The 16483-nt window shown below is 50.4% G+C and overlaps 6 protein-coding genes across 6 annotated transcripts; 2 read left to right on the top strand and 4 right to left on the bottom strand. All coding sequences in view use genetic code 12, as the record gives it.

The window, feature by feature from the left end:
* Positions 1–1111: 1111 nt before the first annotated feature.
* Positions 1112–2824, bottom strand: DIURU_004591 (Zn(2+) transporter; the record flags this gene model as incomplete). Its single annotated transcript, XM_034157481.1, has 1 exon — positions 1112–2824. The coding sequence occupies one exon, from the start codon at positions 2822–2824 to the stop codon at positions 1112–1114; it is 1713 nt and encodes a 570-aa protein (XP_034010672.1).
* A 1035-nt stretch (positions 2825–3859) lies between these two features.
* On the top strand, positions 3860–5140 carry DIURU_004590 (uncharacterized protein; the record flags this gene model as incomplete). The annotated part of the gene is made up of 1 exon (XM_034157480.1): positions 3860–5140. The coding sequence occupies one exon, from the start codon at positions 3860–3862 to the stop codon at positions 5138–5140; it is 1281 nt and encodes a 426-aa protein (XP_034010671.1).
* Positions 5141–5306: 166 nt separating this feature from the next.
* Positions 5307–7907, bottom strand: STV1 (Stv1p; the record flags this gene model as incomplete). Its single annotated transcript, XM_034157478.1, has 1 exon — positions 5307–7907. The coding sequence occupies one exon, from the start codon at positions 7905–7907 to the stop codon at positions 5307–5309; it is 2601 nt and encodes an 866-aa protein (XP_034010670.1).
* A 597-nt stretch (positions 7908–8504) lies between these two features.
* DIURU_004588 (ubiquitin ligase complex subunit) lies at positions 8505–10901 on the top strand (the record flags this gene model as incomplete). The annotated part of the gene is made up of 1 exon (XM_034157477.1): positions 8505–10901. One exon carries the CDS (start codon positions 8505–8507, stop codon positions 10899–10901), a length of 2397 nt encoding a protein of 798 aa, XP_034010669.1.
* Positions 10902–11115: 214 nt separating this feature from the next.
* Positions 11116–13062, bottom strand: FLO8 (Flo8p; the record flags this gene model as incomplete). The annotated part of the gene is made up of 1 exon (XM_034157476.1): positions 11116–13062. One exon carries the CDS (start codon positions 13060–13062, stop codon positions 11116–11118), a length of 1947 nt encoding a protein of 648 aa, XP_034010668.1.
* A 2258-nt stretch (positions 13063–15320) lies between these two features.
* GLE2 (RNA export factor) lies at positions 15321–16394 on the bottom strand (the record flags this gene model as incomplete). The annotated part of the gene is made up of 1 exon (XM_034157475.1): positions 15321–16394. The coding sequence occupies one exon, from the start codon at positions 16392–16394 to the stop codon at positions 15321–15323; it is 1074 nt and encodes a 357-aa protein (XP_034010667.1).
* Between the last annotated feature and the right edge of the window lie 89 nt (positions 16395–16483).

The following is a 16483-nucleotide window of genomic DNA, read 5'->3' as shown; positions in this document are numbered from 1 at the left end:
TGGGTCCAGGGCAACGTAACCTGGGTTAATAGAGTGATTTCATCATCCGTATAGATACAAGCGGCACATGGCAGCGATTCGGCACTCGTATTCTTCGTGGGGCACATGCGCAGCACATGCCGCGTGGAAATCAAGGTCAGCCATGTGAACCCAGCCAGCACCCCTTGAGACTCAGGTCCCCTGGCTGCCTAAGCCGAGGACGACTTTTAGTCTCACTCCGACCTAATCAGAGCATGTATGCCAATTTTCCTGCGCCCTAACTAAATCATGTGCACGCGTTATCGTAATGCTATTGTTCCCAAAAATTTCTCCATAATCGAACAACAACAACCTGGAGAATGCGCAGCACTGAGCGTTTGGCCAGTAGTATGTTTCCTTTAGCCGATAGTACCGGGTCATAAACCTACGTGGGTCCATTCGGCCCAGAGATCACCTCTAATGAGGGGAATTATGCCATTGATAACACCACAGTCCTGCCACACATCCACGGTGGATTCGCACATGCGGAACTTTCCATGGAAGTATAGTGGATTTACCCGACATTTCTTAGCTTCCGAAATGTCACCGGGGTTTGTGCAACCACAAGACGCGTGGAATTTGCACCTTTAGACTTAGTTATCGTAACTAACAAGAGATGCACTATTCAACTAGTGAACCACCCGGTGATTGGTCATTGTCGAGGTCACTATAACCGCCAGGTTAGTTTACAGCACTGCCCAGAGGCGGGTTTTTTATGTCTAACCTTAGTTTGATAGAGCCAAAATAATTATCAAAAAAACAACTTTCTGAGAGCCGCGGATGCAGCATTGGCTTTTTCGGGTGGCCGGTGACTGAAAACGCCCTACTCGTTCAATCACCGAGAAGCAGGATTCAGTCGCCGAAAGCTTCCGCCTGAGCGAGCACGAGAGATACAGTTTTGTGGAACGGTGACTTCTCCTCAACTTTTCCTTTTGCCCGCTAACTCAATTTACTGCAGTGGACGTTAGAAGTCGCATCATCGTCGAAAACAGCTGATAATTATAATCACCCCACCCCTCGAATCTAAATTCATCACCTTGCTCAGGGATTTGGTCAGGAATTGGAGAAGAACGTTGAATGTATTCGTCTATGTCTAAACACGATGGATGTCTAGGGTTATTTCCACCGTCTTGGGATCATCTCGAAGCGCAAGATGGCGCCGCACAATCCGGTTGACCTCGAATCGGACCCGCAGATCGTCGTCAGCCGTGGCACCGCGCATTTCAATCTTCATCCCAACCACCACCCGGTCGTAATTGAACTTGGTGATGAACATCTGCTCGATACGCCACTCATGTCGGAAAAAGTCGAGCGCAGTAATCTCATTAGTTATCGTCGACTTGAGGGTATCATAATCATAGTCGTTAGCCGGGTAAGCACACAATAATATCAGCCCCAACTGCTTCACTAAGCGCCACCCAATCGTGAGCAACATAAGAGCGACACAAAGCGACACGAGCTCATGCACATCGGCAAGCAGAGGCACCAACGGTTGCACCATAAGGTACGCCGTGTACCCTAGCGTCAAAATATGCGTCGGATTGCGGGTCCACAGCCGGAGATATTGACTAAGCAGCTTCGACAACGTATCGCGCTCAGGGTTGAGGACGTCATCCTCGTCACTGACCATCTGATTGATCCGATTGGTACGAACGGTGAACGTGGTGAAAAGCGTCACCGCCACCGTCACAAGAAGAACTAGTTCGTAGCCTAACCAATTGGTAACCTCGCCTTCGTCGTGGATGTGATGGCCCAGATGTTCATGAGGTTCATCCAGACCCAACATTTCTATCATCACACCCTCAACAAAGTGACTGACGAGATCAAACGCCACCATAAGTAACAGGGCCGAAAGAGCAAACGCTACGAGCACTTCGAGGCGCCCGAGCCCAAATGGGTACCTAAGCAGCAGTTTGTTCCACATGTCAAAATTCAGCATAATATCAACTGTCACCACCAACAACAGTCCGAGGGCGTCGTAGAAAATTAGATGGGCAAGTGTCAGGAACACCAGGATCTTCCATCGAAACCCAATCAAAAATACCGCCAATGCAAGCGTAAAATGTACTGCCAGCCAAAATAGCTTGAGTTTTTGAGTGGTATTAATACTGCTTAATACCTCAGACTTCAGAGGTAATGGCATGGTTTCAGGTAACGGATCAGTCACCGATATCGTCGCCGGCGGCGGTTCTTGAAACAAGTTCATCGACACTGACGAATGCTTGTATTTGTGTCCTCGCCGATGGGCAGGCTTCACCAGCAAATTGGTATTGCTCAAGTTTTGTGATGTGAAATTAAAGGGATTGTTTGGTGCTGGTGGTGTCAGCATCAACTCTTCATCTTCGAGCACGACCGGCGAGTCCGAGGGAGCAATAAACAGCACCGGTCTTGACCGTGGCAGCCGCTGGTGGCTTCCGGGACTCGATTCAACAATCCTCGGTGGGCCCAACATGGGTCCAAACTCTTTTGACGCGTAAAGCAGGTTGATACTCACCAGTTTGGGGATGGGTCCCATCAGGTTGCGCAGTCGAGGGAGATTGACGAGATCGTTCTCGCCAAGCACCGCCAGCATCGGCCGCCCCTGACGGCCTGCCAATGGTGACCCCACCAGCAGGCGGCGGGCGTGGCGGAATGGACTTTGCGAGGGTTTTGTCGGCGTGGGACTGTCAAACTGGTCCAACAGTTCGGTGGAAAAGTTTGCCAGCGAAAGTGCCCCCAACTCGAACAGCAGGATGTCGGGAGGCTCGAGGACCATCCCGAAGCGAGGCAGACCCATCCCCTTCGGCGTGTGGGGGTCGTTGGCCATGTTGGCTGCCTCCGAGTTCAAGGGGTCCATGTGTTTTTTACACGCTATTCTTTGCGTCGGATTAATGGTGCACTGGGCCCATGCAGGTAATATCGACCCTTACGGGGACCTAGATACGGCGGTGGTGGCGATGCCACGACAAACCGAGAGAGTGGTGTAATGATTGACGTGTTCCTAAGTGGATAGCGTTTATAACTCAAGGTTTTGGGGCATTTGTCGAACAAAAACAATAGAGGTGTTTAGTGTGAAGGTAAAGGGCACGCCAGCGCCTTGGCAATCTGAGGAAGGCGCTGCGAAAACAGTAGTGGTTACCAGCCGTAGAATGAAGTTGCATCAGCCATGATTATCCGACTGATAAGGGGAGATGACCATTCCGATCTAGATGGTGGGTCGACGCGTCTGCAAAATCCAATCTAGGGGAGAAAAAAAGCAGCCTTGAAAGGAAGGCTTTTGAGAACTCTAAAAGTGCGGTGTCCGCCTCGGAGTGCATGAGACACGAAAACACAAATACAATTCGACTTCAACAACGTTGGTGGTTTAATGAAGAAAAAGAAGACTTGAGTCTCTCTCCTGTGATGAGGCAGAAGTGTCTTTGTTGTCTCTAACTTAGAATTGATTGCAATATGCTTATTAAATTAAGCGTAGCTTGTCCTGCTTGGTTGAGAGGAACTACCAGGCTTGTCACAACGAATGAACAATAAAAACTGGTCACTGATGCTTGGTCATATGTGTGAAGGTTTTAGCCTCACCACGTGTGCCATGTAATTGGACTATCCAGCAATAAACTCGTATTGAAATAAACTCGTATTGAACTAAAAGATTACTTCAAACATGGCTGCAGATGTAAATGTATCCAAAACCTCGCTGAAAGCTTTTGGTAATGACTAAACTTTTTATGTTTGAACCTGTTCTTATCCATTCCTTCATGACGTCTATTATTCAACCGTTACCGGTGACGTTTGCTGTATATACCACGGGCTCATAACAGTGCAGTATAGGTAGGGTGTGGCACCCGATAACCGGTCCGCATCCGTTATGCTCTGGATTCCGGTGCTTACCTGGGCCCTGGCGGCTCTGGCATCATTGCTGTTCTCTATAGATGACAGCTCGTTCCAGAAAGTACTAGGAGACCTGCTGAGCCGTCTCGACGACTTCGCCAGCTCCTTGGGCCATTTGCCACCAATAAACCCCAACCCACTGCCACAGGAACGAACACTCAAGGATGGGGAGATTCCTCGCTACTGCATCGACTTTGCTCCTTTAGTACACTTATACTCGGAGGAACGGTACATGCCTTATGATATTGCCAGCTTTGTTGAGAACTTTAAAGCTACTTGGGGAAACGGGTCAGTTATTGCCGAGAACGTTTCCATTGATACCCTCGGCGACTTGCCTAATAGCGATGACGTTTACTTGACTCTGCTTACAGACTTTGATGCCGATCCCGATTGGATTACTGGTAAACATAACCACCCCAGTTTGATTGATGGTCTGATTAAAGAGGCCCCTGCTACTCTTGTTGTTGTTGATAAAGGCAACGGATGGGTCGATGCATTCTGGTTCTACTTCTACCTGTTCAACTTGGGTCCCTATGTCATGGGAGCTGGACCATACGGTAACCACGTTGGTGACTGGGAACACTCGCTTGTACGCTTTTATAATGGGAAGCCGCAAATAGTGTGGATGCTGGCTCATGGAGGCGGTGCAGCATTCAAGTACGAGGCAATGGAAAAGTATGCCATTGATCAGCGCCATCCTATTATTTTTAGCGCCACTGGTACCCATGCTAACTACGCTCTGGTTGGCCAGTTCCCTCATGATTTACCTTATAATATTCTTTGCGACTTTACCGATAGAGGAGAGTTGTGGAATCCTTCCCGCAACTATCTCGGATACACTTTTGACGGAATTAACGTGTTCTATGCACAAAACTGGAACCGTCAACATCAAGGCCGTGAGAAAAAGTACGGTCATTGGCTCAAATTCAGTGGCCATTGGGGTGATGCTGAAATACCCATGAGCGATCCTCGTCAAAAATACAATTTCATCGGTGGCCACAAATACATCGATGGTCCTACCGGTCCTTTGCTGAAGAATCTTTTGCGTTCCGTGCCTTGTGAACGTCACAAATGGTGGAATGTGTTTGGTGTGTGTCGCATACGACACAATCTTCATTTTGGCATTGGTGTCGAGCTGGAAGGATACAACTGTGGTGCCATTTTTGATTGGGTACGTCCCCGTTGGCTCAAACTGGTTTTGGATAAGTTAACTTGGGGTGGCGTATTATGCTTTGTGGCGGATTTGATTGGAGGTTGAACGAGATTATAATAATTGTTATCGGTCAAGGAAAAGATCAAAATCACACCTCTTTAATGCTGATGTTATAGACAATTTAAATAGAGAAAGAATCACGTAGATACTAGAACATATTCAAATTGCGTTTTTACGTCTGTGTCGTATTACCTTCCCTTTATATCCATACCTAGTTAACCTCAATACTAAACTTAAATGGCGTAAATGCGTACCCTTCACCTTGGAAGAATTTGGACATGGCTTCGACCCAATGAAGTCTTAACGAGTGAAGCATAGCCGACGTACCTTCCATGACCACTAAGATAGCCACGGTCAATACAAACCACATACCAAACAAAATTACTGTCATGATCACCCCTTTGGTCCCCGTGGAACCGAATGCATTTTGTATTGTCATGTCCCATAAAACCGTCAGCAATTGGGCATGAGCCAACGATAAAGCCCACAACCGAAGGTATGATGCTGTGTGGGAGACACAGTTAAGACAAAATTCAATGGTATGAATAACTTGGTGAATGACCACGTCACCCAAATTGAATTCGTCGCCATGACCGTGGCCTCCACCAGCATCGAGTGCCAAATCCTCATTGGGGAAATGTTCAAGCTCTAAGTCAAATGAGTCCGCCGAGTGACGAGATCCTCCATCTAACCGATCCAATTGTTGGTCCAATTGAGAATATTGGGGTCCGTCCCGCAGTATCAGCTTATGTTGTCTGTTGAGCACGTACGGCTTGTAAATGAGAAGCCAGGGCACACAAATGAGAGCAACAAGCAAAAGGATCACTTGAATAATCGATTGTCCAGGATACAAAGGAACGTCAACCTTCCCAGGACTTAAAAACATATTGATCAACATGTTCAATAACCCAGGGGGTTGACGACCTGTGCCAAGCCAATCGACACACCACTTATATATGATCGTAATCGTCAAATAGCCGAAAATCAGCTGCATGAAGAGGAATGAGGGAATGAAGTTACCGACAATGTCCACCCACAGATTGAAGAAGCGGAAGTTTACTAACAGAAACATGAGCGAGTAGTTCATGTGGATGTAACCCATCAACACCAGCAACTTCATTTTGTATGAGTTTGTGAACAACAAGTTATTCTCAGTTCCGTGCCAGCCCCAATCAAGACCAAATGGGTAGGTGTACCCTTCAACCTTAGAGGCAATAAGCTGAGCTCCAGCTTCAAACTTTTCCGGCCACTGCCAGCCACTGGGGAAAATTGTCATCAGCTTCGAGAAAACATCATTATAGATTATCCCAGTGTACAATGAGAATCCCCCCATTAATAACAAGATATACCGACCCAGGTAAGCCATGTCGAAAATTTCATCCCGATTGCGGATTAATCCAATCAGCTTCTCATTTATGACAAGGTACAATGCCATAAGGAAGAGAATTACGCCATGCCCAAAATCACCAAACATGATAGCGAACATGAAGGGGAAGGTGATGATGGTGGCCAAACCCGGATTAACTTCTTGATAAGTGGCTATCCCATAGGCATCAATGATTGCCTGAAAAGCTTCAGTGAATTTGTTGGTTCTGTGGTAGGTGGGAGGAGTACGATTGGTCGTAAGGTGATTCATCACAGCGACAAGATCATCACTGTCAATGACAGCACTTGCAAATGTTTCGTCGTCATCATCTATGGTTATCACTTCCAGTACCAGCAGGGTTCGTCTATTATGGCCCAGCTTGTCGGCAACTAAGCGCAGAAGGACCAGTTGAACAGTGTGGTACTCATCATCAGGGATCCAACCCTCGCCAACAAGACAACGCCGCGTCAGATCTTGATCAAACATATTGAGCACCTCGTAAATGCTTTTTTCCCGCGTGATCTGGAAAGCGTAATCAGCGTAGCGTTCTTGAAGCAACATGAGCTCGGTGACCAAGTGCTGCTTGGTTGAGTCAACGATATTGTTCAAGTCAGAAACCTTCGCATTAATTTCATCGATGGTTTCCTGGCGCATGGCTCTTGATCCCTTGACGTTATCGTAGATGACCCCGTCCAACGTGCCGATGATCTTTCGGGCTTTCGCCTTGAGCACATCACCGTGAGCGAAAAGAATGAACACCAGGCGGTCATGGTCTGGAAGCTCTACCTCATTGAAATAAAGGTTACCTCTCAATGCACGCCAGAGCACTTTCCGCAACACGGGTATTTTATTTTTATCGATAGTACCGGCCATGCTGTTAGTCAGAGCCACATTTTCTGTGTCACTCTCATCCTCCAGAACAATGTCGAATTCCTCATACATGCGCAACCGATCCAGTTCGTCGAGATCTGTCAGCATTCGTGCTGCAGTGAGGGTGTTTGATGTGAATGCAGTATATGCCTCGAGCACCAGCTTGTTTTCCAGCAACCGATCAAGTTGCAGCTGGAGACGATCGTATGACTCATCCAATTGTTCAAGACGAGAACTGGCGGAATGGATGATGTCGCTGATTGCATCATACTCCAGCACTGGACAGAGACGTTGAGCTGTGGCTTCCAGAACATCGAAATACAGCAGCAACGTATTGTACTTGTCCATGAGGCCACGAATGTATCTGAGCTTCGCCTCTAATTCATCAATGCGCTTGACTTCATCAACGAACGTTCTTTGGAATGGAGTAAGTTTCAGGTTCAAGTCTCGAAAGTGAACACAGCCTTGTTGGCCGAGTTGAAACACGAGGTCACGAGCAAGCTCAATGGTCACGTAAAATTGTACGAGACACATCGGCGCCAGCCGAAAGATCGCTTCGTCCGGGGCGTCAGCCATGGCGGTGTATAGTCTGTGGTAGTAGCGTGTGTGCTGGCAAATCCGCGAAATTTTCGGATTTGCGAGGTGAGCGTCTCCGATTCGAACCCTTGGCATCAATGGTAAAGATATAGGTACCATTTGCTGAAAAATCGAAATATTACTACAGCTCAATGTGATTGAAGTTAAGAAAAGATGTTGTGGGTACTTGGGAGGCTTTGGGTTGTTTAGCCGCAGCAAATCCGGGGTTTGAATGAAGTCTCTGATTACATACATGCATATGTTTCAACTGGCAGTAACTGGCAGTAACTTTCACCTTCATTAAAACCACAAGTAGAAAATCCTTAAGAGTCACCCATAAGGTTGACCTTTACCTTCTCAAAGCGGGGATTTACTGATGTATGAGGTGGGCATGTCGTGTGAGCAATCACCTACCCTACTAGCACATAAAATGTTTCCGCAGATGGCTGACCTCTTATAAAACATTTTTAGTATTTGTCTACAGTTGAAATTCCACTTCTAAATTGATTAATTTCAATAGTTGACACAATCAATTTTCGTTTCCTCGCTTATCAGATCAATTCCTTCATAAGCGCTCGCTTCACCTGTGCGAACGTCATGGTGGCACTATCGACGCTAGTGTGGGCGGCACTAGCTGCGGCGTCCAAGCTACATGAGGCAGTGGACACTCTAAGTGAGCTTCCTCAAGTGCCTGGAGCACCTATTGTATCCAATGTGTTCCACTCCATAGCCATACCAGTGTGGAATTCTACTTCCTACCACCCAGGTCCTGTTCGAGATTATGAGCGGTCTAAGGTGGCACGAACTGTGGAAATAGACGTGATCCCTGTTTTGGACACCACCAATACTCCAGAACTGTGGCGAATGCTTGGTGATATCTACATGTTTGGCAATTATAGCATTACTCCCAATGTGACCAAAGCTGAACAATTATATCGTCGGATTGCCAACGACGAGTCCAGTACCGACACCAACAGAGGTCACGCCTACTTCATGTTGGGATTCATTTATGGACTGGATCTTTTTCCCGAATTCCCAGCTGATAAAGCTCGGTCTCACCTCTACTACCAGCAGGCGGTGGACTTGGATAATGTCGACGCCTTGTTGGTGATGGCTAATCAACTCAAGAAGCTGAAGAAGACGTGCCAGCAGGCCCTCATGTACTATAACAAGCTCGCCGAATACGGGATGGACTGGCTCGAGAAAAACCCTCGACCCGTGACAGTGGATGGCGAGGTGCTGTACAACATTCGTATTCCCGACTTTAATGGCGGAATCTACGGTGATGACATCAGTGAGACTCTGATTCTGGTTTACCTGCCGCGTGAAAATCATATGATTTATCGAAACCAGATTAGCGAGTACAATTTGGAATTGGAGGACCATGCTTACTTTTATTACTACTATGAGGCCGCCGACTACCTTCTGGGTGATTATTTGGTTGCGAAAAATGTTACAAAGGCTCGTGAAGTGTTGCAACAATGCGTTAACCAAGGGGAGGACGAATATGCTCCCGAGTATAATATTCACTCCCAAACGGATCGCTACTACTTGGGTATGTGCCAGGCAAAGCTTTCAGCTTTAATGATGACCGATGAAAACCCTGATATGGTGAAAGTGAATGAGTACTTGAATCGGGCAGCTAAACTAGCCCCTAAATCGCGAATGGTGTACAATCTTTTGGGTCAGATGTTGGTAAAGCAAGGAGAGTATGGCGATGCAGTCAGAGCGTACAAACGTGCTATTGATCGAGGCTCGATTGAAGCTATGACCCGTCTTGCTGAGTTGATGTCGAAAACTGCTCCTAATGGTGATCCTGCGAAAGCTAAGGATGCGGAACGCTTGTACCAATTAATGAACTGGCTGGCATTTAATGGGAGTACGAAGGGGCTCTATCATTATTTGGACTACGTCCAACTGGGATTTGCAGCGCAAGTTGACCCTGCATTGATGGTACCTCGTTGCCAGCTGCTTACTTATTATTACCTGGTGCTTGTGGACCGAATGCTGCTGTTCTTTTATCCGCTGTTGAGACCAGCCTTCGAGCATTACATTCGGGGAAACTTCCAACAGGCGTTGATCCTTTATGCAATTGCAGCTGAACAAGGGCTGTCGCCTGCCCAAGTGAGTGTTGCTCATTTACTCTACCAACGACCCACGATGGCACAACGTCGGTGGGACAACGTACCACAATACGATTGTCATCGGGTTCTGCTTGCCCTTGAATACCTCAAGCGGGCATCTTTGGCTGATAGTGACACAATGGTGCTTCTTGGTGATATATATCATGATGGTGTTCCTGGTTGTATTGAGCCCGACATGAGTAAAGCGTATCACTACTATCATAAGCTGCTGTATCATCACCGGCTGCAACAAGGGTCGTTCAAATTGGGTCGAATGTATGAGTACGCAGAGGCACCCGGCTGCAACGGCACCGCTGACTATTACATGGCCAATCGCTTGTATGAACAGAGTCGTGATCTGATGGACCTTGAGGATGAACTTGACGAAGCCTATAACCGGCCGTATCACCGTCGTAACCGGATCCCGATTCTGTGGGCGCTTTTGCGGTTGCGTTTCAAGCTTTTCTTCAGCATCGGTGATCGTCGGCGGGAGCCTCGCTCTCGAGCTGGATGGCTTGATCGCATAAAGCGTCTTGGACGTCGTCGTCACTCTCAACCCGCCTCGACCAACGACAACCTCGATGCTTCGGCGCCCACAACCGCGTCAAATATTGATCACCAGAGCCACCCGTACGATAGCGGTGATTACATTGTGATCTTCATCACGTTGGCGTTTTTCTTTGCCGTATTCATTCAGAACATGATCCGCCAGGTGCGGCGGGCAAGAAACCCAGGTATCAATGTTGACAATGTTCCTGTTGAAAACATTGACGAAAATGATGAGAATCAAAACCGCGACGGCTGGGACTTCAATGGTCCTGGTATTCGCTTCCGCCGCCAGAATTTCGAGTTTCAATTTTTCGCCATATGAAGCTTGTCGCTTGTAATGTATAAATTTTTTACTGACAAATGAAATTTGCTTCACCTGCCGTGAATTTGGGATGGATAGTAAGATCATAGCATAGACTGTACCAAACCCTCGAAAACTACTTTAATGTATAATACATTTACTGAATTAAACGCGAAATATGCTTTACAAATGGTGTCGCCAGCCACCATACCATAACAGAAAAGGGGGAGGATGTTCAACTGTCCTGCATCATCTCCTCGTTACCCCAGCCGGGGAACCCCATGCCGTCGTGAAGTGCGGCGTCACCGTTGCCCTCCATAAATTTAAAAAAATCAATCTCCTCCATGCCTCCAGAGTTGCCGACGGCAATGCCGCCCAGGCCAAACACGCCGCCGTCAATGAGGTCGACCGAGAAGTTATCAGGTGCCAGCGGTGCCAGAGGCGCCAGTGGTTGCGCCAGTGGTTGCGCCAGCGGTTGCGCCAGCGATGTCAGCGGTTCCTCGGTTTCCTCGATGATCGACAGCTCCTTCTTGGCCGCGGTCTTCAGCAATTTCTTGGGCGAATCGGTGGGCGCCGAACCCTTACGCTTACGCTTGTTCTCAGCCAGGTTCGGCTCCAGCGCCGGAGTAAGCGGAGTGTTGAATTCCTTTTTAAGGTGAGCGTTCATCGCCGGCTGTGCCAGTGGGGCCGCTTGCGACTGCGAGTTGGCGGTAGCCCCCAGAGTCAGGTTCTTGCGCCGGCCTTTGGCCAGCGCCGCCTCCTTCTTCTTGACGCTAGGCAGAGGCTTGGTGCCAATGACGGGGCTCAGCGTCAGCGTCACTGGCAGTGGCTTTTGGGGATTGTTCATCGGCAGCACTCCCATCGGAGGCTTACCCATCGCCATCGCCTGTTGTTGCGCCATTTGGGGGCCATTACCCGGTCCCATGGCTGGCGTCATTCCATTACCGTTCATAGGCATTTGGGGAGCACCATTGATCGGTGGCTGGTCGGCACCCATCGGTGGCGCCATCATCCCCGGGACAAACCCTTGCGGGTCGCCCAGCCCGTTGTTACGAGCAATGTCCAACCGCTTTTTGTTCTGCTTTTCCAACAACATGAGCTGCTCCTGGTAGTCCTGGAGCGCCAGCATGTTGCGGGTGTGGCCGGCCTGATCCTTTTGCGGCTGCGGCACCGCGCCGTTGATGATCGGCAGGCCCTTTTGCATATAAGGGTTGGCCTGTTGCTGAGGGTTGGCGCCCTGGGGCTGCTGCTGTTGCGGCACGCCAGGTACAGGGGGGCCCTGGGGGTATGGGTATTGCGGCATCATACGCGCCGCCGGGGACAGCGCTGCCGTCGACAGCTTACGCTGCTGTTGCTGCTGCTGTTGCTGGGCAGCGACGACGGCTGCCTGTTGTTGCCGCAAAGTGTTCATCTGGTTCTGGGCCATCTGCTGCATGCGGTTCTGAGGGTTGAAGTACTGTTGGGCGCCAGCCTGTTGCGGTCCCATCATCGGTTGCGGCTGCGGCGCTCCCTGGGGCGACTGCTGGTGGCCGGTCTTCATCATCTGATGCATCATCATGCGCTGATTATAATCGCCCTGAGGCTGAGGGCCCGGGGCCCCTGGTTGGTGGGACTGCTGCGGCGCCAGTGGCGGTACCATTTGTTGAGGAGCTCCCATCTGCTGGTGCATCACCGGCTGTTGGCCCGGAATCTGAGTCGGTTGGGGGGCAAACTGCGCCGCTGCCTGTTGCGGGTTGGCGGCCCAGCTGTCCTGCCGTTGCTTCATCTGCTGAAGATGGTAGTACAGCAGCGCCGGCTTGCCCAGGGGCGGCGCGCCTTTGGCATGGAACACGTCCCAGAACACCAGCCACCACTCGTATAAAAATCCCTGAGGGCAGTCCATGGTGATGGCGACGTTGGGCAAGTTGTTTTCGCGGTTGAACTGCGCCAGCGGCGTCAGCGGGTTCGGCTGGGGCGTCTGCGCCAGCGGCGGGGCCAGTGGCACGTCAGCCTCGCTGACAAACAGACGGGCGGTCTGCGGTAGTCTTGACTTGACCAAGAAATCATAGATATAGGCGTTGAGGAGCTGCTTCAGGGTGGTGGCGCCGGCGTCGGACACCGAGCGCGAAGAATCGGGGAACCCCTTCTTCTCCAGCCCCGGTGTGTGCTTGTTCATCATGTGAGGAGTGCTGTTGTGGCTCATCCCCTGGAGATGTGATTGGGGTGGGCTGGCCCTGGTCGCTGACGGGTTGGGGGCGTGAGGGTCTCGGTAAGTTTTTCTCGTATGGTAGCGCTGAGTGTCGATAGGGAGGAATTAATGGTACGAGCACACCCGTTCCCTTCTCCCGGAGTTGGCGGCATTTAAGGGGGTGTGGTCTAGAGCCTGGCGGCGGCATTTATTGGCCAACAATACTTTGGTCGAGAGAGAAGCGAGTGGGGGGGTAAAACCGGCGTAATTTTAGTGGTTCCCGTATACGGGGGAACCGTGGCGATACCAGGCGTGGGCCTCTCNTTTTTTTTTTTTTTTTTCCTCCTCGACTAAGGTGTGGAGGTTGCGAGGAGAGGATCTGCGTCCTACGTCACTAACCTATACACTGAATGGCATAAGCGAGGTTAAGGCAACCTTCGGTGACAGGAACAAGATGGAGGCTTATCGGAGAAAACAGTGACACGTTTGCAAAGCGTTTACTTTAGGGTTATTAGTCGGGTCTAGTGGTGGCGTTATCTTGTGGCCGATTGACGACGGGCTAGTGAGTGAGGAAAAAGGAAAGGGGACGCCGGAAGTGTCGACAAGCATAAAGAAACAACTGGATCTGACGCAGTGCTCGGAACAGCGGACCCATCCGCCACTGGCAACGTCCGAGAGATACCGGCGCCACTTCCCACCACCCCCTGATCTATTTATTAACGGGTATTGTTGCTGTTGCTATCTGGGCAAAACCCCGAACACCTCGGATATCTCTCCCTGTAGGGGGGTGGGTAAACCCGCTTTCGGTGAAGAGAGGAGGGGGGGAAAGTACGTGCTATCGCACGTGAGCCCGTCGTCCCCGTTTGGCGCTCACTCGCCGATTGCGAGCCCCGGTATTACCGACAAAAGACTTTCGACACCCAGCTACACGACCCGATGGTAAAGTATAGACCCTATCCTCTTACCGTCTATATGCCACTATCTAACATAAAAAACAAAACCAAACACATTAAATATTAAAACCTTTCCGTCACCAAGAAACCTGATTACCAAACCCGATTATCGCCCTTAACCGGCGAGTTCCAAATGCTCGCCCGGCGGTCAAACAGCGCCAGCTTCGGCAGCGCCAGCGGCGTCGCAAACGACTCAAACGGTCTGAATGGATCAAACCGATCTTTCGATCCTGCAGTGGCACCCGAGAAACCCCCAGGCGCCGCCACTGCCGCCGTCGGCGGCAGCGGTCCTCGCGGAGCCAGTGTCGGCACCGTCAGCAGCATTGGCGGCAGCACCAGTGCCAGCGCCCAGCCACGGGCGATGTCGACTCTAGCCACGGGGGGAGTAGTGCCGTGGTGGTTGATGCCACCGTAGCCGCCGGGGTGGGCCCCGGTGACGGCGCTGCCTCCTCGATATCCGCGCAGACCCGTCATCTTCAGCACCGGCGCCGGTGGGCGCTGGCTCAAACTGATGATTATCGCTCGCTGCTGGTCGCCAAACGGCTCCGCCGCAAGCTGTCTTTTAGGAAACGCCATGCCGATTCAAGTGTCCAGTAGTGTACCGCTCGCAACCTCTGATTCCCGTCGCAGCAGAATCCTGATATATAAAATCTTTGTACTCGTCCGCACAGAAAAGCAACAGCGAGAGGCGCTCCACGCGCTACGGCAACCTTAAGTGTGGGGCACCGGACCACCGTCAAGAACCGTCACACACTACGGCGAAACCGTGTCTGCCATCACCGAGGCTTATTAGAAATTAACTATCACATCGGTGACGACTAATTTATTCACTTTTCTTCGAATAATAGCCGATTTCATCTATCCTCATCGGCCTCGATTAGTGGCCGTTCTCCACGTGACCGTCGTTAGCCGCGAGCGGTCAGGGCTGGTTTCGGTGATCAGGCCCCGGGCTCATAAGGACTGTCATCATCATTCTGCCAAACGGGCGCCGCCTGAGATCGATACCCCACTACGCCTAGTCACCCCANCCAGTGGCCCCCCCCCCCCAACCAAGATATACTTTCAACGTCATGGAATCACCCCCGATTCTATTGATAAATTGGCGTTGTTGATGTCATTACCCGTGCCTTGTTAACCACAACGTCTCTGTAAAAACTACCTTAAGGGTTTCTATAATAATAGTGCGTAGACGTCACGACAATGCTACTAATACTACAGTGGTTGAAATTTTGAATACGCTTTCATTATCCATCTTATTATCAATCAAATGCTCTTAATACTCGTATCGCTTTAACTCTCGTAATCCATTAGTGATGCTCTTTACCGTTTGTTCTTCGGCTTGACTTCGTCGTCCTTGGTCGCGTGCAACTTGATGACGTTGGGAGTGTCGGGTTTGTTGTACTCAAACCCCTTCAGCCAGTCGTAACTGATGGCGTAAGCAAAGATCAGCCCATCGCGGTTGAAAGCAGTGGACGAGATCGTGCCGCCCACCGAGGGGAACCCCTTGAGTCGTTGCTTGACATCTTTATCCCAGAAAGTAAATACACCATCCAGGCCAGCAGTAGCAAACGTCGAAAACGTCGGGTGGAACACAATCAGGTTCACCGGGTACGCTTCCAGAGTGGGGCCACCCAGCAAGTTGTTGGATTTCTGCACTCGGTGGCACTTGAACGAGAAGCCCAACTTACTTTGTTCGGCGTCATTGACGTATTGAATGGCACAGCGGCCTTCAATCAGACCAACGGCGTAGCCATTCGCTTGCGGGTAGCACGATACCACCCGGGTCTGCATCTTCAACGGCAGCTCTTTAGTCTTGAAGATCTGCTGGGGGTTGTTCAAGTCAAAAATGCATATTTGACGCTCAGCACACCCCACCACCAAAAGCTTGGCCACACTGTCCATCAGGTACACGCGTTCGGGTAACGCCACCGTCGCCACGGGCTGGGGCAGCCGCATATCCCAGTACTTCAATGTCTTGTCCCACGAACCCAGCACCACCACCGGGGTGTTGGTGGGTCCACATTCGACGAATCGAATACTGCGTACCGGGGCGTCGTGGACACCAATCTGTTGCGCTTGTTGAGATTGCACGTCAAACAACTTCACCGTCTTGTCAGTAGCCCCCAGCGCCACCTTAGTGCCATCATTAGACCATCTGGCCGAAAGCACAGGCCCCGTGTGTTCAAACATCGCCCGCCCTTGGTTCTGGCCCAGCAGCTGGTCGATTTCGTAGATGCGGACCTTCCCATCCCACAGCGCCACCAGCAAGTGGTTCAGTTGCGACAGAAACGCAATGTCCAGCACCAGGTCCTCGGGGCCATTGGCAAGAACCACATCGTTTTGGAGCTCCTGACCGGTCGCAACCAGAGGTTGTTTGTTGAACAAGCCCAGCATGGGATGAGTGTTTTCGCGGTCGCACAAATTATTTTGGCTACAGGCTAAGGGGTTCTGAAGTGCGCCACGCGTACGACACTCAAGCCTCA

This window comes from Diutina rugosa (assembly GCF_008704595.1).
Source record: "Diutina rugosa strain CBS 613 chromosome Unknown scaffold29_size158811, whole genome shotgun sequence".
NCBI classification, from domain to species: Eukaryota; Fungi; Ascomycota; class Pichiomycetes; order Serinales; family Debaryomycetaceae; genus Diutina; species Diutina rugosa.
The sequence above is the reverse complement of the archived record's forward strand: the minus strand, read 5'-3'. Positions and strand labels throughout refer to the sequence as shown.